At 36.7% G+C, this 23,479-nt stretch overlaps 1 protein-coding gene across 2 annotated transcripts in view; it reads left to right on the top strand.

Annotated features, from left to right (window-relative positions):
* Positions 1-22,743, top strand: part of NRPC2 (nuclear RNA polymerase C2) — a 131,231-nt gene extending 108,488 nt beyond the window's left edge. For both annotated transcript variants that reach the window (XM_089153749.1, XM_089153750.1), the window contains 4 exons: positions 5,365-5,449; positions 5,537-5,640; positions 7,820-7,948; positions 21,576-22,743. In XM_089153749.1, coding sequence (XP_089009875.1) covers positions 5,365-5,449; positions 5,537-5,640; positions 7,820-7,948; positions 21,576-21,626 — 369 coding nt within the window. In that variant the 3' untranslated portion in view covers positions 21,627-22,743. The remainder of the gene's footprint in view (positions 1-5,364; positions 5,450-5,536; positions 5,641-7,819; positions 7,949-21,575) is intronic.
* The last annotated feature ends 736 nt before the right edge of the window (positions 22,744-23,479 follow it).

Genomic DNA, 23,479 nt, shown 5'->3' with positions numbered 1-23,479 from the left:
GGTGACCAACAAAATCTATAGTAGATGGAATATGAAATATTGAGTTAATGTTGTTGTAGGATGAAGAACCTTCTATAACATGAGTTTTCTTCATTCCAACATCCTTTCCTTCCGTTTCCTTTCTTCTTTGTTCCTGCTATCCTAATTCCTTTCTTCCATTTTATGTTATCATTACCTTTAACCTGTTCTTGGCGATAGTTGCAGCCATGTGCGACTGACTTATCTCCTTTGTACGCAATGTATTTGACCTAATATTTTCAGATTATTCCCTCTATTGGTCTTGATACGTGGGTTTCACCTTCTATAAACCCTCCTACCATAAGAACCAAGTTTTGCATCACTGACGAAATCGTAAGAACCACCTGGGAATATTTTTAAGTTAATGCCGGTGTTCAATCATTGTCTACTGATTTTGTAACCTTCTCTTGGAAGCTTAGTGTCTTGTCTTTTGAAGCATTGTCATTTTCCCAATCCTGCTTTGGCTGGAGGTAGAAGATTCCCTTCCCTTTTACAAAATAATGTTGATGTGAACCAGGATCTGGGGCTTAATTGTTTAATGCAAGCCCTACGTCCAGGTCCACACTCAGGATCCTCTTCAGGTGAATTAGTAGTCTTCTAAGGTTTTTAATATGCTACAGACTATAGTTGAGGGAGTTGGCCTGGAAAGAGGGTTCTACGGTTGGGAATGGGATAGGTTAGGTTTGGCTTGGGTTTGGAAGTGAGGGTTTTGAATTCCAAGTCTAATCCTTTGATGTAGTTTTATTTTTAGAATTAAGATTCTAGTGTTTGTAGGGTTCAATCTAGGGTTAGGATTAGGGTCGAGTGTCTCTTAGGGTTGAGGGAAGTTGATCCTAGAAGGGCTTAGGGTTTGAATGAATGGTTGACAAGACTTAGGAATTTGAATAGGGTTTTAGGGTTTCTAATGAAGAAGATGAAGAGTAGGGATTTCTAGGGTTTATAGGGAAGCGAGGGACTGAATTGGGAACTGGAGGTAGGTTTGGGGGAGGGGAGTCTATTTCTTAATAGGGGTGCGTATCAGTTAAGGGAATCCTAGGTTCTTAGGTTACGGAAAATTCAGTTTCAAGAATTGGAGAATTTCCAGAAACTGATGCAAGGAAGAAGGAAAGAAAGAAGAGGGGGCTGGGATTGATAACCTAGAGTTGGGAAGGGAACTAGGGTCAAAGAAGGGGTTAGGGGGGTTGTCAGAGGGTCGGAAAAGGGCAAGGTGATCTGCGATGGGGAGGGGGCTGCAACCATTATTGTCAAGGCGACGCGGCGAGACAAGGCGATGGAGGACAATGAAAACCAAGGCAACATCAAGCAAGGCACCTAGGCGACACTAGGTTCTCTTGACCCAAAAAAAGGTCAAGACGCCTTGACAACTGTGGATGCAACTAAAGAAACTGGGGCTGAGGGGAATGGGAAAGGGTGCTGATGGGAGGACGAAGAGGGGAGAGGTTGGGTTGGGCTTTAGTACTTAACTTGGAGAAGGCTTAGGGGATTCAAACTCCACAAATTCTGCAGAATCTTCAAGCAAAAGCAGCCGCAAGTTCCCCCCAAGGGAACCCAATACTCCAAGCTCTTTGCTTTTTAATTATAATATTTTATTTATATACATAATCTGATCTGTTACAACCTAGAGAGGCTTATTTATAGCCATTTAAAAGGAACTCACAACAAGCCTCAACTTCAGAAAATAACTTGAACTAGGACTCCTACTTGAATTATGGACTCATACTTCTACATGCTATCATATTTTACTCTAAAAGGATTTTAATTGAAAAATAAAAGTAGTTATGGAATCCTTGTATGGACTAGACTGGAACGAGGGGATCCGTTGCTACTTAGGAATCCCAATCTAACAAGGACTCTTCAATAAGTTGAAAAATAAGGACTCAAATTCAAGCATAAAAGTAGATATTGGGTCCTACAAACATACTAGACACAATAAACTACAATACCCCTGGCTGTACTAGAGGGTTGTAAGGAGTGCGGCTAATACCCTAGGCCCTAATTTGACCTGACTCTGGTTCACATTAAATATCTTTAGGATGAATTACTTTTTTATCCTCTCCTTTGGCATTATGGTTGTTAGAAAACAAGCATTAAATAATCAAAACAACAGCTGAACTTGAACAAAGAAAAGAGAGAAGAAGAAGAAGAGAAGAGAGAAGAAGAAGAAGAGAAGAGAGATGAAGAACTAGTAGAAGAGACTCATGATTCTTGCTTAAGAGTCTAGAATCACAGAGCCCTTTTATTTATAGCTTCTAATGAATCTAATACAACTTGAGAAACAAGTAATTGTCCTCTAGAAAAAGGAAACAAAAAATTACAACTTCCTAGCTCTTAAAATAGAAACTACCACCAAAATAGAAACTGTGCTTTCTAAAACCTCCCAAAACTTATGTAGCAAAACTCCAGATTAGCAATAGAAAGTAGAATAACATCAATAGCATAATATTGTTCACGTAAACAGTACAAACAAAGTTACTGTTCACGTGAACAGAAAAAACAGATTTTACTGTTCACGTGAACAGTACCGTGAACAGTAAAAACATATTTTTTACTGTTCACGTGAATAGTGTCGTGAACAGTAAATAGCCCAAGTGTATATACTTCAACACTCCCCCTCAAGCTGTAGTGTACACAAAGAAAACTTCAGCTTGCACAATAAGAATAAACTTGAAAAGTAGCACCAATCTTGAATCGTGTAGCAATGGCAGACTATCGATAAACACTGAGAAAACTTCACCCAGGAGATAATCAACACCAACTTAAAAAAAAACTTTAATTCTTCATGTCAATAGAACCATCCAATATTGAGAACAATCGACGATGTTGAAGACGAACAAAGTCCATAAGTATAGCAGGATCAAAGACACTATCCATATAATGCCGGTAGTAGGGAGAAATATCCACACTAGATCTTCAAAATTGTAACTCCAAAGTCCATATAAATGCTTCACAAGAACGCAAGTAGTAGGTAGGCAAAAAACATTATCCACGTAATGCCGGTAGTAGGGAGAAATATCCACGCTAAATCTTCAAAATTGCAACTCCAATGTCCATATAAATGCTTCACAAGAAGGCAAGTAACAGGTAGAGTATGGGTAGGTAAAAGACAATATTGATTATTGTGGACCAAGTTGGTAAGGTAGTATGGGATACTACGGACCAAGTAGGTAGGTAAAGGACAGTACGAGTTACTGTGAACCAAGTAGGTAAAGTAAAAGACAATATAGGTTTTTGCGAACCAAGTAGGTAAGGTAAAAGACAGTATGGGTTACTGCGGACCAAGTAGGTAAGGTAAAAGACAGTATGGGTTATCATGGACCAAGTAGGTAAGGTAAAAGACAAGTATGGGTTACTACGGACCAAGTAGGTAAGGTAAAAGACAAGATGGGTTATCATGGACCAAGTAGGTAAGGTAAAAGACAGTATAGGTTACTACGAACCAAGTAGGTAAGGTAAAAGACAGTATGGGTTACTGCGGAACCAAGTAGGTAAGGTAAAAGGGCAATATGGGTAACTATAGGTAATGATATTGTTGTAGAATGCCATAAGTTGAGGGCAAAGATCTTCACAAATGATATCCATCAGCACATCTTGAGTAGATATAGAATAAGGTACCATTCTCCGCCTCACGTGTAGCATTACACGTGGACAATTAATGATGACCAGTGACAAGCATCTTAAAGTATGAGATCTTAAAGTATGAGCACAAAAGAAACCCAAAAAGGAAAAGTAGCAGCCACAGAACAGTGTATTATTCACCAATAAATCTGATCAAGCAGAAGAAAATCGTCTCACAGGACAAAGTCTTGTGCACCAAGGGGGGAAAAAAATTCTGGACAACCGCTAACCTTTAGTCAGGAGCAAATTAGATCAGGTGAAAATTACTGAACCAGCTTGGAATCTCAAAATTGCAGTAGTCGCTACAGCAATCCACTCAGAAGAAGTGCATTTACAGTAGTTGCGTAAACAGATAATATCAGATCTTGGACCATAGCAACAAACTTCTGCTAGATGTGAAACTCTAACAGATCTTGATATGAAGGAAAAGTAGTTCTTTAGGTCTTTGTAGAAGTATTAGATAAAAAGAAGGCTAAACTTGATTCTAAAATAAACAACGGAAGAAGTAGTAAAGCAAGAAGGTAGCAGCAGAATTCTTCAGAAGAGAGAAATTCAATGAAACAGAGGTACTAGTATACGACTTGCAACTAAACTTATAGCACAAACAATGGAAGACAATACTTAGGTCTTGCAATCCGAATTATGGGCATATCTTTGCAAGAATCAAGAGGAATTCCAAGACATCAGTATAGTGCAAATTGAACTTCAGATTTGCACAAAAAAAAGGGTAGTAGCAGCCTCAGTTGAATCAATTGGGTAGACATATCCCCAGAAAGCTTGGGGCCTCTTTGTAGTATTAATACATAGATACTTGGTGCTTCAAAAGTCAAAGAAGGACGACCATTCACAATTACTGCAGCGAAGGTTGGGGCTACCCTAGATAAGAAAAAGGAAAAAAAACTGGGCAGCCAAGAGAGAGAAAACAGTCCCTAGGTTTATTAAACTTGCTCTGATGCCATGTTAGAAAACAAGCATTTAATAATCAAAACAACAGCTGAACTTGAACAAGGAAAAGAGAGAAGAAGAAGAAGAGAAGAGAGATGAAGAACTAGTAGAAGAGGCTCATGATTCTTGCTTAAGAGTCTAGAATCACAGAGCCCTTTTATTTATAGCTTCTAATGAATCTAATACAACTTGAGAGACAAGTAATTGTCCTCTAGAAAAAGGAAACAAAAATTTACAACTTTAGCAACTTCCTAGCTCTTAAAATAGAAAGTTCTGAAAATAGAAACTACCACCAAAATAGAAACTGTGCTTTCTAAAAACTCCCAAAACTTATGTAGCAAAACTCCAGATTAGAAATAGAAAGTAGAATAACATCAATAGCATAATATTGTTCACGTAAACAGTACAAACAAAGTTACTGTTCACGTGAACAGAAAAAATAGATTTTACTGTTCACGTGAACAGTACCGTGAACAGTAAAAACATATTTTTTACTGTTCACATGAATAGTGTCGTGAACAGTAAATAGCCCAAGTGTATATACTTCAACAATGGTAATTATGATCCTCATTCATCTTATGTTTCCATTTATATCCTCACTTATTGTAACCTTAACTTCTATTTAACTGGAGAATTGCTATTCCCTTTACTATTTGGGTTGTTTAGCATCCGAGTGAGCCCATAACAATGCCAAATAAGATTTTTGAATCTGCGACTGCACCATGTTTTTCACGCTCCCCTAATGGTATAAGGTTTCATCATTTTTCTCATTTACTTTGGAATTAGGTTCTAGATAAGATGCATGCCCGTGCTAGAGGACCACGTGTTATGTTAACCAGACAACCTACTGAAGGGAGAAGCCGTGATGGAGGTACACGTGCTTAGATACATTATTTCAGTTTTTACTCATTGACTTAAATAAGTACTTATTTGTTTTATTTTTTAATTATTATTTCAGGACTACGGCTTGGAGAAATGGAACGTGATTGTTTGATTGCTTATGGTGCTAGTATGTTAATATTTGAACGCTTAATGCTTTCTAGCGATCCTTTTGAAGTTCAGGTATTAAAGCAGAACCTACTCAGAATGCTATGGTATTATTGTATCAATAGCAGCTTAACTAACGTTCTGTTTTTACCAGCATATTTATAAGCTACTAAACAGTCTAATCTTAAGTAAGTTGTGCTACGTCTATCAATTGGCCTTAAATACCTCATTTTATCTTCTTAATCTGCTCTCCTGTTGCACCAAAAAAACCTTCTCCCTCTTGTGCTCTATTTTTCTGGAAAACCAGGACATACTTTATTTATATTATAAAAGCTATGGGTTTATTAAAAAAGGATGAGGTCACCAATAAAGGATAAACTCATTTTATATGAATACATGAATTGATCTTCAAGCTTTTGGATACAAGTTAATTAAAACAGTCAAACAATATCCACTGAATTGGGTGATTATGCTTGGTTGATACTAGGAGCTTAAATCAGCTGGGTCAATTAGTTGATCATAACTTGAAGATTGTGTTGTTTTAGTCAATCTGTTGGTGTCCTCGACCATTAACTGGTTGAGCCTTGTGTCAATACAATGGTCATAACTTTCTTGCTTGATATTCAAATTAGCATAATCATTACTTTTTGTTATGCACAGACCTTTCAATCTGTATATATTAACTGTCTAGTGCTCAAAAGAGGGTTTTAATTAGACTGTAGTACTCAGCCTAAAGATCAAGGTGGTTTTGGGCATTTATTTTTAATCATTGGGTAACTCTTACCTTCTTATCATTCTTGGAATCTCCTTTTCAGTATCACTTGCTTCATGTGATGATGACTTCTTTGGGAAGGTTATGCATTTTTAGTGCAGCATGTGGTTTTGGAAGAGTAGGTTGGTCCTTTTATCCTAAATTGTTTCCAGAAAGGGCATAGGCAGTGTGTAAGCCAGGGGTTTTGGGATGGTCATAGTCTGTACAGCCTTGCCTCACTTCGTCAAGAGGCTGTTTACCCATGACCTTGTTATCAGACTAATGCAACCTTTTTACTGTTGCACCAAAGCCCACCTACAAAAGAGACACCTTTCCCATGCCAAGTTAGGATGTAAAACAATGAGCCTAAAAAAATAAATGGCCATCGTTGAATGGAGCATCCCTTCCTTGGGAGAAGTACTTGATAACCATTAGTTTTTGCCTGGATAAGGCCTTGAGAATTAAAAGTAAATTATATTTTTCTTTATTTTTGGTGGTGGTGGGCTGTTGGGGGTGGGGGGGATGGGGGAAGCAGGGTTGGCAAGGGGATAAAAATATTTAACATGGTGAGGTTTTCTTCACCTAAGACTTTTTTTCCCCCTTAAATGTGGGTTTTTATGAAGGGATGATGGATCATAACCTCCTCCGAACAACAGCTCTGAATGTTGTGTATACTGTACAGATCCAAAGTGCAATAAGTGAAAGGTGATTAGCTTTGGATTTGTGACAGAAGGAACCAAGTAGTTAAGCCAGTGGAGATACTATCCACCTTCAGCCCACTCCAGCAACTGTTAAGGTTTATCCTAGTATTCGACACTCCGACCTGCTTATGACTCCTGTTGTCCTGTTCAGCCTCTTTAGTGAGTATTAGCTGAGTGGCTGTAGATGTGCTATTTACGTTTTGAAATGCAGTTACCATAATGCACCCATGTATCAGCAGGCATCTTCACACCCCACACAAGCATAAAAAACCTTTCCAAAAATTAAAATTTTCTGTTTCCAAAAACTCTGCTTGTTTCCCTTTGTGTCAACAGAATGTATAAAGATGGATCTATATCTGAATGTTGTTTTTGCTGCATCCCTCCTTTGTTCTGCTTTTATAAAGGCAAAGGAAAATGGTTTAAAATGCATAATAAAATGCTGCCTAGCTGCTAGGTACCACCTTAATAAGTAAAACTCTCCATAAAAACACAGAAAAAATTCATTCAACAAAGAAGTGAGGATGTTAACCACAAAAGAAGCATTACTAAGATGTTCTGTAAAATCATGAAACGCTATTTCGTATGAGATTATTAAGGACCTGTGCCCCTTAATCGGGGATTTTTTTTGCATTTTTTAACCAGAATTGTAATGATTGATCACATCAAATATACTGTAGCACCTACCTGGGTTAACATCACGTGTAACTCATGTTATTGGAAGTTATTGGATGGAAATATTCAAGTATATGGTGTTACATTTTCTTATTGCATAACTTCCCCATCCTCCAACTTTTGTTCACAGGTTTGCAGGGTTTGTGGGTTGCTGGGTTATTACAACCATAAGCTGAAAACTGGCATCTGTTCCTCTTGCAAAAATGGGGATAACATTTCCACCATGAAACTGCCATACGCTTGCAAACTCTTATTCCAGGTTGGTTTTTACAGTTCTAACTAAGCCGTCTATATGTAACTAATCACAATTTTTTTAGACACATATAGAGAATGGTTACTCATGCGTATCTCCAACATCCACTAAATTGTAAATAGTGTATTTATTGTATTTGATGAATAGTGTAGTTTCAAATTATTGCTACCACGTTAGGCATGTACTCGTGAGGCAACTTTCACCTGCACTGAGTTTTTGAATAACATAAAGTTGATTTAAGAACTTTCTAATACATGTGAGTAATCTTTAGATGGATTGCAAGTTCAGTTGTCGTTCTTGTTTGGTCAATTGTTCATTTTTGTCTTTCTCAACTACCACCTTTTTATTTTCATTTCTTTTAATACTAACATTTTTTCACTATATCAGACTAGAAAAATATCTGAACTGAGACATGTATTCTGAAAATGGGATAGGAAACCCTCCCAGCTCATTTTTGAAAATGGGATGGTTCATTTTTGTCTTTCTCAACTACTAAAAGTGTGTAGTTTTGGACTTACATTTCCCTTGTAATCTATTGTAAAGCCTTCCAATATGCATGTAGAGTATCCCTAGTCAAGTATGTGGGTGAGATCATATCTCACATAAACATCAACATCTCATTTCCATTTCATAACATCATCATGTAATTTCAATTTGGTAAACAAAATCATGTTGCTTCTTTTTCATAGACAAAACTATGTTGTCTATTCCATAAACATAATCATGCATTTTTATTTCATTTTACACAATCATGTCATTTCAATCTGTTCCAAAGACAACCATGTCATTTCTGTTTTAGGTATTCATTCTTATCCTACAGCATCTAGTCCACTCCCCTGCTTTCTTAGCTTATCAGGAGTAGCACATGAAACGTGTATTGAATCTCAAGATAAACTTGGGCATCCTTTCACCTTTTTTACATTTTCTTATAGGGTGCCACTTTGCTTCTCATAGTGGTTTCCCTAATCAAGCATGTGGCTCAAACCTAATTTACATGGACATACTAAGTTTCCTCGTTATCATAACATAATTACGACATGTCATTTTCATGTCATAAACAAAATCATATCATGTGCATAAAGCATGTCATTCCTATTTCATAAGCACAACCATGCCATTGCAGTTCATGTACGTGTCCTTATCATTTCATTTCTTAAACATGACTATGCCATATCATTCCAATTCTTAAACATTCTTACTTGTCTAACATTGCACTTACCATGTGAGTATGCAATCATCCATCATATTTGAATTTCCTTTCTACAAAATCACATGTTAAGTTGGGATTAGGATTCACTTACCGGTTGTAGCATTCTTGCCCACCTCACTTGATTAACCTCTTTAAGACAGCCCTGTTCAATCACCTTAGCTTTGCCCTGCCATAGAATGTGCTTCTCAGCAGTTCATGTTCCTTATAAATCTAAGTAACATGATGACTTAAAAGCCCGAACATATTATTCTTCTTAAGCCATATTAAAAAGCCCTTTTACGACCTTTCTATACCTTCATACTGCTCATGAATGGGGCTTTTGAGGCCTTGAAACTAAGGACAACAAGTCACCAAGCAGCTAATCACTTACCTGGGTTGAAGCTCTAGGCAGAGCATGAGCGGCAGCAACATGCGGCACGCCACTCATGGCTCTGCTGCACTCATCTCAGCTTGTTTTTTGGGGGGTTTTCATGAAGAAACCGCTGGAATTTCACCGCCATGTTCATATATATCGAATATAGGTTCAAACCAACCCCTAGGGCCTTCTAATGTGAGATCTAAACATCAATTTTGGGTACAAATTTACTTGATCAGGAATTCTTTATATTTTTGTTAGGAAACCCCAAATTCAGTATACATATGTTCAACCTCTTTCAATTTTGCAAACCTTACTCCATCTTTGAATTATTGATAATATTGGCAACTAAAACCTCTATTAGATTCTGCCCTTACCTCAGAGCTGAACTCAAAACTTGTGAAAGATCCTTCTTTGATGCATCAATGATCAATCCTTAGGTTTTCAGCCTGGAGGTGGAGGTTACTCTCATATTTCCAGTCTAAAATTACCTTCAGAACCCTTTAATCCCAGCACATTCCTTTTCTTCAGCATCCCTACAATTCTTCCTCCTCTGCCTTTAATCATGCCTCTCTCATTTTTGCCATCAAATGAGCCCGTATGGATCCAGAGTTATTGACCCAAGGCAGAAATAGTCTGGTTCAACCTTGAGTTGAACCAACCAAGTTGAACCAGACCTCATCAAACCAGTCTCGTCTCAAGTTAATTAGCCTTGAACCAAAACAGTACCTTTAACCCCTAATTGACCCAACTAAGCGCCTTCTTATTCAAGGTCCACTTTCAAACCAGTTTTTAAGCTGAAGGGACCTAGGGTCCAACTCCTCCTTTCTTATAGAAACAATTAATGATCCATTAATTTAAACTTGGGTCTATAATTCTGAGTTTGGTTCGTAGCCTGTAGGCCCTATTTGCAATTGTGGATTAACAAAATAATAATCTTGATGCGGGGTATTACACTATCCAAACTTTGCTTTCACTGTTTTGCTTGGAAATGTCATACGGGTTGCTGGACATTGAAGATTTAAGGTAGGAAAACTATTGGTAGAATATTCAAGACGAGAGGAGCTGCATTTCTTGTCAAAAACATTGTTCCATAAGAAACTCTTCTCAAAACATGGCTGTCCTCTGGCCCATTACTTCAGTTCTAGATACTAGGATAGTAGGATCATAGGACTTGTTGCACTTCTAATCTGTCCTTAGTTTCTGACAATTTTTAACATACCATTAATGATTATGCCTATGTTGCCCACCCCATTAAATGGTTTGTTAGAAAACAAGCATTAAATAATCAAAACAGCAGCTGAACTTGAACAAAGAAAAGAGAGAAGAAGAAGAAGAAGAGAAGAGAGATGAAGAACTAGTAGAAGAGGCTTGTGATTCTTGCTTAAGAGTCTAGAATCACAGAGCCCTTTTATTTATAGCTTCTAATGAATCTAATACAACTTGAGAGACAAGTAATTGTCCTCTAGAAAAAGGAAACAAAAAATTACAACTTTAGTAACTTCCTAGCTCCTAAAATAGAAAATTCTGAAAATAGAAACTACTACCAAAATAGAAACTATGCTTTCTAAAAACTCCCAAAACTTATGTAGCAAGACTCCAACATTAGAAATAGAAAGTAGAGTAGCATCACTAGCATATACTGTTCACGTGAACAATAACACAGATTTTACTGTACACGTGAACAGTACTGTGAACGGTAAAAACAGATTTTTTTCTGTTCACGTGAATGGTGTCGTGAACAGTAAATAGCCCAAGTGTATATACTTCAACACTCCCCCTCAAGCTGGAGTGTACCCAAAGAAAACTTCAGCTTGCACAATAAGAATAAACTTGAAAAGTAGCAACAATCTTGAATCGTGTAGCAATGGCAGATGTCGATAAACACTGAGAAAACTTCACCCAAGAGATAATCAAAACAAACTTAAAAAAAAAACTTTAAATCTTCGTGTCAATAGAACCATTCAATATTAAGAACAATCGACGATGTTGAAGACGAACAAGTCCATAAGTATAGTAGGATCAAAGACACTATCCATATAATGCCGGTAGTAGGGAGAAATATCCACACTAGATCTTCAAAATTGTAACTCCAAAGTCCATATAAATGCTTCACAAAAACGCAAGTAGTAGGTAGGCAAAAAGCATTATCCACGTAATGCCGGTAGTAGGGAGAAATATCACGCTAAATCTTCAAAATTGCAACTCCAATGTCCATATAAATGCTTCATAATAAGGCAAGTAGTAGGCAAAGTATAGGTAGGTAAAAGACAATATTGATTACTGTGGACCAAGTAGGTAGGTAAAAGACAGTATAGGTTACTGTGGACCAAGTAGGTAAGGTAGTATGGGTTACTATGGACCAAATAGATAAGGTAAAAGATAGTATGGGTTACTGCAGAACAAGTAGGTAAGGTAAAAGACAGTATGGGTTACTGCGGACCAAGTAGGTAAAGTAAAAGATAGTATGAGTTACTGTGGACCAAATAGATAAGATAAAAGACAGTATGGGTTACTGCGGACCAAATAGGTAAGGTAAAAGACAGTATGGGGTTCTGCGGACCAAGTAGGTAAGGTAGTATGGGTTACTACGGACCAAGTAGTTAGGTAAAGGACAATATAGGTAAAGACATGTAATGATATTGTTGTATAATGCCATAAGTTGAGGACAAAGATCTTCACAAATAATATCCATCAGCACATCTTGAGTAGATATAGAATAAGGTACCATTCTCCCCCTCACGTGTAGCATTATACGTGGACAATTAATGATGATCAGTGACAAGCATCTTAAAGTATGAACACAAAAAAAACCCAAGAAGGAAAAGTAGCTGCCACAGAGCAGTGTATTATTCATCAATAAAGTTGATCAAGCAGCAGAAAATCGTCTCACAGGACAAAGTCTTGTGCACCAAGGGGGGAAAAAAATTTTGGACCACCACTAACCCTTAGGCAGGAGCAAATTAGATTAGGAAAAAATATATATTGAACCAGCTTGGAATCTCAAAATTGCAGTAGTCGTTGCAACAATCCACTCGGAAGAAGTGCAATAACAGTTGCTACAGTAGCAGATAATATCAGATCTCGGACCATAGCAGCAAACTTCTGCTAGATTTAAAACTCTAACAGATCTCGATATGAATGAAAAATAGTCCTCTAGGTCTTTGTAGAAGTATTAGATAAAAAGAAGGCTAAACTTGATTCTGAAATAAACAACGGAAGAAGTAGTAAAGCAAGAAGGTAGCAGCAGAATTTTTCAGAAGAGAGAAATTCAATGAAACAGGGGTACTAATATACGACTTGCAACTAAACTTATAGCACAAACAATGGAAAACAATACTTAGGTCTTGCAATCCGAATTATGGGCATATCTTGCAAGAATCAAGAAGAATCCCAAGACATCAGTATAGTGCAGATTGAATTTTAGATTTGCACAAAAAAAAAGGGTAGTAGCAGTCTCAGTTGAATCAAATAGGTAGACATATCCCCAGAAAGCTGAGGGCCTTTTTGTAGTATTAATACATAGATACTTGGTGCTTCAAAAGTTAAAGAAGAAGGACAGCCATGCACAATTACTACAGTGAAGGTTGGGGTTGCCCTAGATAAGAAAAAGGAAAAAAAAGAAGAAGAAAAAAAATTGGGCAGCCAAGAGAGAGAAAATGGTCCCTAAGTTGATTAAACTTGCTCTGATGCCATGTTAGAAAACAAGCATTAAATAATCAAAACAGCAGCTGAACTTGAACAAAGAAAAGAGAGAAGAAGAAGAAGAAGAAGAGAAGAGAGATGAAGAACTAGTAGAAGAAGCTTGTGATTCTTTCTTAAGAGTCTAGAATCACAGAGCCCTTTTATTTATAGCTTCTAATGAATCTAATACAACTTGAGAGACAAGTAATTGTCCTCTAGAAAAAGGAAACAAAAAATTACAACTTTAGTAACTTCCTAGCTCCTAAAATAGAAAATTCTGAAAATAGAAACTATGCTTTCTAAAAACTCCCAAAACTTATGTAGCAAGACTCCAACATTAGAAATAGAAATTATAGTAGCATCACTAGCATATATTGTTCACGTGAACAGTACCGTGAACAGCAAAAACAGATTTTTTACTGTTCACGTGAATAGTGTCATGAACAGTAAATAGCCCAAGTGTATATACTTCAACAGTTTGTAGTTTGATTTTTTTTTTTTTTTTCTTAATTCAATTTTTTAGGGCCTTTTTGGTATCAACTCTCATTCTCCATTTTGCCTATTTAAAATAAATGAATTCAAGAATCCATTTTTTATCAAAAATGAAAAATGGTTTGGTACTTTTTATCCAGAATAAATTATAAAATGAAAAATAAGTTTGGTATGTCACAATGGAAAACTTGTTAGAAAATGATAATTAAAGTTGATTAAAAAAGGTCTTAGTTAATTATAAAAACAGTGGGGACTAGGAAGTTTTTGCTCATCTTCGATCTCTACTGCTAAAAACCATTGAGGAATGTAGTTCACCATTTGAACAGTTTCATTGGTTTCAACCCCATCTTTGAATGCTATCGAATTTATGAATTAGAACTTGGGTTCTAGTTTACTACAATAACATTACGCCCAAATCATTGAAAAATATTGTATCAGTGGCACTTGAAATTCTCAAGAAATAGATTTAGGTGAGTAACAGCTTCTGTCCATTTTATCCTCTTCTTCTCATTTCTCCTCTGAAAAATCGATAAGTGAAGGACAGAGTTGAAGGTTTTGATCTTATACTACCGTATGTATGGCTACACAATAAAACAGCTTTTATATTTTTGTCAATTTCAGAGCTCAAGAGGTTCCAGAATATTAGAGGTCATGGGGTGGGGTCCATGGCCTCACCAACTGTTAAACAAGAAGGAAAACCCAAACCTGTTATAATATTGTTTACATTCAATGTATAGATCATCTTCATCTATTAAATTTATTTTCATTGTACTGCAAGGCTGATTATAAAAGGGTGTGTGTATATATATGTATATATATGCATTCCATGTCTCATCTTCCACCCAGAGGAGTTTTAGAGCACCTTCTAACCACTTTAGCTAATACAGAAGCTTCAATCCTAGATATCAACCCTTACAACACATCAAATCATGCTGACTGTCCCTCCTTTGTATCCAACTTCCCATGGTTGCTGGGCTTATTTGGATCACAATAAGATGAGCAGAGCCCCTTTCTTGAATTCCAATTCTGGAGAAACCTAAGATTTAGATTCACCATTATCTTTAGTCTTTACAATTCCTTCATTACAACCCCATTTGGATTCTTTTCCTTTCCAGTGTTGTCACAAATGGTCCCTCCGTAATCAAGAAACTAAACCATAATGCCAGTGAACGTGAAATTAAATGCAACCAAAACACAACCTTCTATATAACTTTGTAGATTCTCCCAGTGAGTCGATTAGATTCGGATGATTCTCCTTCTTAAGTAAACCAACAATGGCTGGAAGGGGAAAAAACAAAGACGGTATTAAAGAACATAAACTGAACAACCGCAATACCAGACAAGGCAAGTGACAGTAAAAAAATGATACTGAATCTATTAAACTAACCCCATCTAGGGTTTATAGTATGAAGAAAACTACATGTTGCAGACAATCAAAAGAAGGAATTAGTTGACAGCAATAGAATACAAGAGATGGGTTGAAAGCTGAAGTCACAGACATGCAGATTAGCCAACTTGGAAATCCCACTCAATCTGGCTACTACACTGCTCTGATCTATATATTATTCATAGAAGAGAGAACAAAGAGGGAAGACGAGATGAGTTGTAGTTTTGGCCATAGAAGAGGGAACAGAGAGGGCTGGTCACGAGCTTGAGTTGCAGTTCGAACCCAAGACAGTTAGAAGGAATAAAGAAGGGAGAGATCGTGAAATGAGGGTGAGAATAGATTGGCAGAGTTTGGGGATAGAAAACTAGTTGAATGTTATGTTACCCAAAAAAGTGTATTATTGCCATAATGGCCTCTTCTTGTAGCACATGAAATATTAAAGTCTCAGCGCAAAAAGATCCACAATTCATTCTTTCCAGAATTCGTAATAGACAAAAGTCTGTTATGGAATATGGGTTTTCTTTTTTCTTTTTTTCCTATTCTTTTAGACAAAAATAGGTATCAAAATAGATACCAAATGCACACGAAAATGGAAAATTATCAAAATGTGAGAATTGAGTATAAATACCAAAAAAGCTCTTAATTAAGAAGTTTTGCACTTCTATTTTAATGATGTGTTCCATATATTGTTTAGAATAGCCAAGGCAGAGCTTACCTACACTACGAATTATCAATATAAGGTCCCAAGGTAAAGTGTGCCATTTTGAGTTTGAATTTGTATTATGTTACCATTGCGTTTAGAAGGCCGATAATAGAGTTTGACATCTAGTTTCAGGGCCTATCCTGTCCACTAAAACCCACCATTGAGTTTCAGCATGGGAAAATGCAACATCTGTCTGAGATCTTGTCTGAACTCTGTTTAATGGCTGGGTGAAACATGTTAAAGTATTACGTTAGGGTACGTGGCCTTGTGTATCATGGGGGTACACAGGGTCGTGTACACTTTAGTTTAAGTTCCCTACCTTTACATTTACTTTTACTATTTGCTCATATGCAGTCCAAGCAACTTTAGATTGTCCAGTATACTGAATTGATTTATTTCCATATTTTGAAATATTCTGGAATTATTTTCCCAGCTCTATAAATAAAGGATCTTGGGAAGAGCTGTTGCATGTTGTGCAACTTTTCCTGCTCTTCATTCTCTTCAGTTTCTTCTCTTCTCCATCTCTTGGCTTGTCTTCTTCTCTGGCTCGTAGTCTGGGTTTCACAGGTGTGGCTATTGTAACATGGTACCAGAATTGCGGATCTAGATCCTGTTTCCAAAATATAGAATTACTATTTTGAGAGTCTTCTTCATTTTTTTCCCTCAACCTCTACCTATTGCAGCAGTTGCTGCTCCCTAGTTTCTGTGACTAAGGATCAGACTATCATTAGTGGAAGTAAATCTTCAAGTCTGATTATGTACCTGCTTCTGCCCACAATGGAATTTCTGGGAGTCCCACCAACGATGCTGTAATTCCAGGAGCCTATTACACATTTCAAAGTAAGAACCTAATCTGATTTTCATGCCCTTTCATTGGTCAGATTTTGCTCTCTGATGTTTTTTCTCTCCAAAGGCTGGCAGATCCCCTGTTTCAGATATTTTTACTTTTGGGAATCAGCTTGCCGCCATTCCAGGTTTTCTATTCCTTCTACTTATTTTAGTTGTTTGGGGGTTTATTTGCTACTGTTTACAAGATATTTATACTGTCGAGATTGAGTTTATTCCAATTCCTTTTCTGCTCCTATTCTTTCCAATGAAAAGTCTGAGTTCAATTCTGCCCCTGATTTTCTTCAAGTTTGGATCACCACAATTCGAGACTCTTCTGAGATTGAGTTTATTTCAATTCCGTTGCTGCTCCTATTCTTTGCAATGAAAAGTCTGAGTTCAATTCCGCCCCTGATTAAACTAAGTGTTATATAAACTACTTATTATGGCTCAAAGCAGTGGAAGCTTACAGTAATGCTAAAGGATTAATAAAATACATTAAGGAAGACCTGCCCCCTAAAGTCACATCAAAGGATACTATATATGTAGCCAATAACCTTGTGCTTCATGAAGACATGAATGCACCAAGCACGTCGAGATTGATTGTCATTTTATTAAAGATGCTTTCCTGAAGAAAAAGATTGTCACTCCATATGTTTCATCCTCTAAGCAGCTTGGTGACTTGTTCACCAACCTTTTGTAAAAGCTCTACATGGGTGATTGCTATGCTCCAGCTTGAGGGGAAGTGTTAAAAGTATTACGTAAGGTACTTGGCCTTGTGTACTATGGGGGTACATAGGATCATGTATACTTTAAGTTCCGCACCTTTTTTACTTAATACTTTTTACTATTTACGCTTGTGCTTAGAGTCCAAGTAACTTTGTATTGTCCGATATAATGAGTTGATTTATATCCATATTTTGTAATATTCTCAGATTCTTGTCGCCGCTTTATAAGCATCGAATCTTGGGGAGAGCTGTTGCATCTTACGCAACTCTCCCTCCTCTCCGTTCTCTTCTCTATCTCTTCTCTTGTCTTCTTCTCTAGTTTCTCAGTTCTGGTTTCACAAGTGTGACTACTGTAGCAAAATGAGTTCCCAAAAGAGTGAGTCCAGGTGAAGTCTCCTTCATCTGGTGTATTTGCTTACCTTCATGCATAATCCAGTTGTTTCATTGGTTCAAGGGGTCCCTTGCTTTGCTCATCGAATTTTCAGATTTTTGGGTATTTATAGATGTTTTAATGCATGAATGAAACAGACCAGTTTCTTCATTTTTGTCAAAAACTAGATAATTGAAACATCAAAAACCTTGTTTTATCGATTCACTGATAACTTAATTTTCCTAAATGAAAAAACTCACACTAAATAAAACATCTTATCCTGAAAATTTCTATCAAAGGCTTAAACAAAGAAGAACAAACACCTGCAACTCCATCTTCTACCTCTGCCTCTGCTTTTGGAAAAGAGTTCTGGAACAAGTTCAGCATGCACCATTTTATGGTTCAAAAACATTTTTTAAGCATGGAAACATCATTTTCTTTTAAAAAAAGGGGAAATTTTCAATCCCACCCCTTGAATTGCCCAATTTATCAATCAGACCCCTTTTTACTAACATTGTTTGTCTCATTTAGATTTTATTCACCCATTTCCCATATTACCCCTACATCCTAAGTTCAAAAACCCTATCACATATCACATGCTTCAGGAAATTTTAGTCCCGAAAGATACTCATACCTCATATCTCTGTGAAACCCTTTTTGCCCCAGCCCAAAAGAAGAGGGGTCCATTTAAAATCATTTTTTCTGTACCTTATCGGCAATTCATTGTTGCTTGTGTACCAAGATGTTACGCAAGTGCACGTGTCACAATCAAGTAATAAATGATAAGTAGAGTATCGATCCCACGGAGAATTCTATCCTTAACTTTCAATGTAAAAGTAAAATTGATTTAAACGAGATTAACAAGGTTGATTTGTGATTAACTAACTAAATAACTAAATGACAGGTAATAAAACTAAGGGACTAAAATGAAGATTAAGCAATAGAAGGAACTTAGTGAGTGAAAAGTGTGTTAGGAATCAAGTTTCCCTTCCCCTGAATTTTATAATGCAAATACTAAAGTAGTACTACAACCCCAAGATATATCAAGAACTTGAAATGAATGGCACTATGGTATTTTTCCAATACACATAAGCTAGCATCCTAAATCAACATCTGCATATTCCTATGAAGAATTGAAATATGAATGCAATTTAAACCCAATCCAATCAATGGTAATGTGAGGTAATTGGGTATTCCTACCCAACCTACTAATTAACACAACTAATTAAAGGTTATGCTAACTCACACAATTCAACAAACATCTAGACTGCATTAACTTTCCAGCTAACTCAATCATAACAATCGTTCATGAAAGATTCATCAAGAACAGAAATTAACCAATATATATCATTTTGAATTCATTGATAACAAGTTGTATTGTAGTAAAACTAAAGCATACATGATAAGTACATCTCAAAATTCAGGTTAGGTACTACTATCATCCCAACACAACACAAGTTTAGCCCATAACAGATATTAAAAACACAGCAGTAATTATAGTTAACATAAAGCTAGAAGATGAGAAGATAAGTTTATAAGAATGAAAAAAAACTAAAGCTTCAATGCTTCCACACGAGCTCCTGCCTTCTTCTCCAGCAAATCAACTTCTCCAGCAGCCTTCAATGCTTCCGCATGAGTCCAGCTCTGGTTCTTCTTCTCCTTGCTTCAGCCGAGTCTCTCTTTCCTCAGCCGTGTGTGTTGCTATATTCCTTTTCTCCTTTGCCTCTCCTTCTTTCTTCCATAATATGCACTCATCATTAGGGTAGAACAACTGGCCCTAGGATTATAACATTCCTCCTCAGATCAAGGGCTGAGAACAATCATGCATTTACAAGAGTAATGTCCTCTTAAGTTAGCCCCTTCTGGTCATTTCCACTTGAATTGGATCTAAGAATATTCTGCTCCGTATTGCTGCAGCAACTTCACAACAAAGTTAGAGGACAGCTTCTTCTCCTATTATGGCTCTTTACCTACATTTTTCAAGAGAAAGAAAAACAATCAAATTCATCCACAAATCTTAAGAGAAATTTATGTAAGAGTGACAATAATGAACTAAACAAGATGCAACATTTTAGGACTAAATAAGACAACATTTAATGAATACTATCACTAAAACAAAGACAAAATACTCCTAAATCAAGCCATCTCAAGTCTAAAGTTACCAATCTTAACTCTATTTCATAGAGTTATCATTCATGCACATGGGAATTGGGTTCCAAGTAAAGAGGGAAACTAGGGAAGCACATACACACGAAGTTGGAAGTTAAGTAATGCAGCCCTTGATTGTGTGACCAAGACGCATAGTACACTAGGGTAATGCAGCCCTTAATTGTGTGACCAAGCAGCATAGTACACTAGGATCCCTCTAAAGACAACTAAATCTGATTATTTTCAAACAGCACTGTATCCCTTATTTGTAGGGATTAACGGGCTCTTTTTAAGGTGTGGCTTTTGGGGTTAGGATTGATTTGAATTTCGGCCTCAATGGAAGACTCCTAAAAATAGGCATTAGTTGAGGGAATTTAGGAATCTAAGGTCCACGGGCTCCTAGGGTTCAAATGGGCCTGAAATATTAGGGAGTGGAAGGAGGATATAAAGGTTGTCTTCCTCTAGAGGCCTTAAGTTGATCTGTTTTAGGCCCTGAAGTCTACACTTTCAGGTCTAATGGAGGATTCGGTTTCCACTTTCAAACCTGGAAATGAAAACTAAAAATTTAAGGGGGAAGAAGAAAGTTCGTAGACCTGAGAATGGTTGCTGCCTGCGTGAGCTCTCCATGTGGAGGCTTTCTTGGCCAATAATGGTTGCTATCCTGCAGCAAAAAAGGTCCTGATCTATGGTAATAGAGCCCAGCTCCTTGGTTTGATCCTGCATAGAGGTGCTTCACAGAAATAGCTTCAGACAGCAATAATTTCTCCAAAAATAAATCTTTCTTTTATTCTTCCACATTGTGGGCAACAACAAGAGGTTCTGTACGGCAGTACAAGAGTCCCCTTTGGACTGAATTTAGAAATCAAAAGAATTATAAACGACTCTGAGATAATATATCTTTGCTAATCTTAACTACCAGCCCCATACTCTTTTTTAAGGAACTTTAAAACAAATAACCACCAACCTGCCTTTTTAAAGGGCCTATAAATCAACTAAAATTCCTATGTATAATGACAACTTTTTTGTGGTTAAATGACTCAAAATTTTCACGTGTGGAATTCCTATTCAAGTTACATGTATTAAATGGAAAAAGACCCTGCTACCCTCACTTAAATTGGCTGAGTTAATAAACTAAATCAACTCAAATTGAACTAACAATAAACCTTGTTCAACTGATTTGACTTAAAAATAACCAAGCATGTGGCCTTTAGCCCATGATTTCTTGGCCTTCTTTTTCTGGGCGTTCTTGTGGAGGTGAGCCTATGGGCCCTGCATAATTTAGCTTGGCTAGGGTCTTGGCTGATTTAGACTCACTTTTGGAAAATTTATCCTTGATTTTGTTTATATCTACTACTTGAGTAAACCACTAGTAGTCCTAATTTTCCTTTTACTGACTTCCTTTTTATCAACCCTTCCAAGGACCAACTTGCATATAAGCCAATGATTAAACTTTTAGTTTAAAGAAATGCATTGTGGAGAATAGATTTTGTTGACATTCATAAGATGTTTTTCTTTCTGTAACCTTTCTTGTTTGAAGATCTGCAAGATTTTGCCTTGCTTGGACATCTTATGCTTTTTAGAAATCTTGAAGGCAAAACTGAACGCATTCCATTTGGAGTGGGGATTATCACTTTGTCTACATAAAGAGTGTAGGACAATTTATCTGATCCTGTCAAATATCCTTGCAGTTTCTTCGATGAAAAATATTACATGTCGAATCGTCTTTTGCAGGAACTCCAGTCGATGAATGTTGTACCTCGACTAAAACTGACTGAAGCATGATCTGCTTAGTTTAGCTCACCATGTACATGTGAGAATCTACAGTTTTGAAGATACCGTCTGTAACCGCCTTCACCTAAAATGCTGTTCATATTGGGTTAACTTATCTGCATAGAAAAGATGAATGAGTTTCGCACTAGCAACTGTCAAGGTCAGTTTTGGAATATGTAATACCGAGATATCTTTGCACTTGTAGAGATGTTGATACCTACCTGGCATTCTAGAGGAACTCATGAGCATTTTGGGTTCGCATGTAAAAGGGGGAGGAATGCAGTCCATTATTTATTGGAAATTTTGTTCGAGTTCCTTCTGCCTCGGCTGATAGTTTTAACCATGATCTGTAAAATTTTGTCCTGAAGTCCTGAAGAATGAAAAGCAAATAGAAAGTTGTTCATGCACTTGACCAGAATATCAAGCCTTTTTTTTCCGGGAGAGAGAGAGTTTAATGGCATACAAACAAATGATGTGGAACTACAAGACTGTCTGGCAGAGCTCCTATCAAATTGCTTTTTGTCCCAGGTATGTGAAGAGTAGACATCACCTTTCGGAATTGTGACCAATAATTGCTCGTAGATTATATACCCGATTCGTATCTTGAGAGTTTCTTTGGCCCGGTGAGGGGGGCCACAATAACAATATGGGAATAACACTTATACTGTGAGATGCTCAAAAAAAAAATCATATTGTGAAGTGGAAACGTAGAAGCACTTCTGGCAACGTGGGAAATATGTTAGATTATTCCATTCGAATAGGGAACCCAAACCCGATGTCTAGATTGCATTTGCAGGAACAAACGTAGTAAAACAGTTCCTGATGGTTTTACAAGCGGCTGAATAATGATTATTTCAAAAGGGCTTATCTGATCCGGTACTCTATAATTTTTTAAAAGGCATTTTAAATAAGTATATTCAATCAAGTAGAGCATTAAGTTTTCTTATAGAGGCGAACAATTATACAGTTAATCAAAATGATAAAATCATAAGAATAATAGGACTTTCTTTGGTTCTAAAGGGAGAGTGATTCTGTGTGTGTTCGCGTGTGTGCGTATTTCCTTGCGTTGGAACATGGATGTACATTTTCCAAAAGAGAAATTTGTTCTTTTAGATGATAAGACATCAAATAATAAGAGAGAAAATAAATAATTTATCCCAAAAAAAAAAGAAGGGAAGATCAGGATAAACCCCATTTGTCACATTCCATCGATTAACTTGCTTGACCCTGTTGTATTATTTTTAATATAATAAAATAATAAACGTTTCATTTAAAATTGGATTTATAAGTGCGGAAACTTTCCTTTGTTTATTTTAGGAAAGTGTGTTATATAGTCCCACATTGGAAACCGAGATGTCGGAATCCAAGTTAATTAATAAGTACTGCCTATTAAATTTGATTTAATATCAAAAGACATGCCAATGCGTGTGCAGTGTACGAGCGAGGACGGTATCAGAGCCATGATTCCACTGTACTTTGTTCCTTTCAGATTCTGTTGATTTGATTTTCGATTGGAATCTAAATTAGGGACGATTTTTATAAAATTGTGGCAAAATATCTATAATCGGCAACGCTTTTTAGAAAACTATCGCAAAAAACATGACTTCCACGCCTATAAGTTTTTATTGATTAGCATGTCTTCCACCTAGGAACTGATGATCAAAGAAGACTAGTTTTTAAATTTATAATGTCAATGTGATGAATTTTTTTTTTAATCATAAATGTGAATTGAAATTGGTACAATCCAAGTCAGTACATACTTGGTTTGAATCGAAGTTAAATATGGCATCAACCTAGATTTTCCCTTAAAATTGATCATTATTCAAAAGATAGATAACCCATTTGTTCTTGACAAGTAAGCTTTC

The sequence above is a fragment of the Hakea prostrata genome, chromosome 4, assembly GCF_041222555.1.
Source record: "Hakea prostrata isolate BN-2017 chromosome 4, UWA_Hpros_2, whole genome shotgun sequence".
NCBI classification, from domain to species: Eukaryota; Viridiplantae; Streptophyta; class Magnoliopsida; order Proteales; family Proteaceae; genus Hakea; species Hakea prostrata.
The sequence above is the reverse complement of the archived record's forward strand: the minus strand, read 5'-3'. Positions and strand labels throughout refer to the sequence as shown.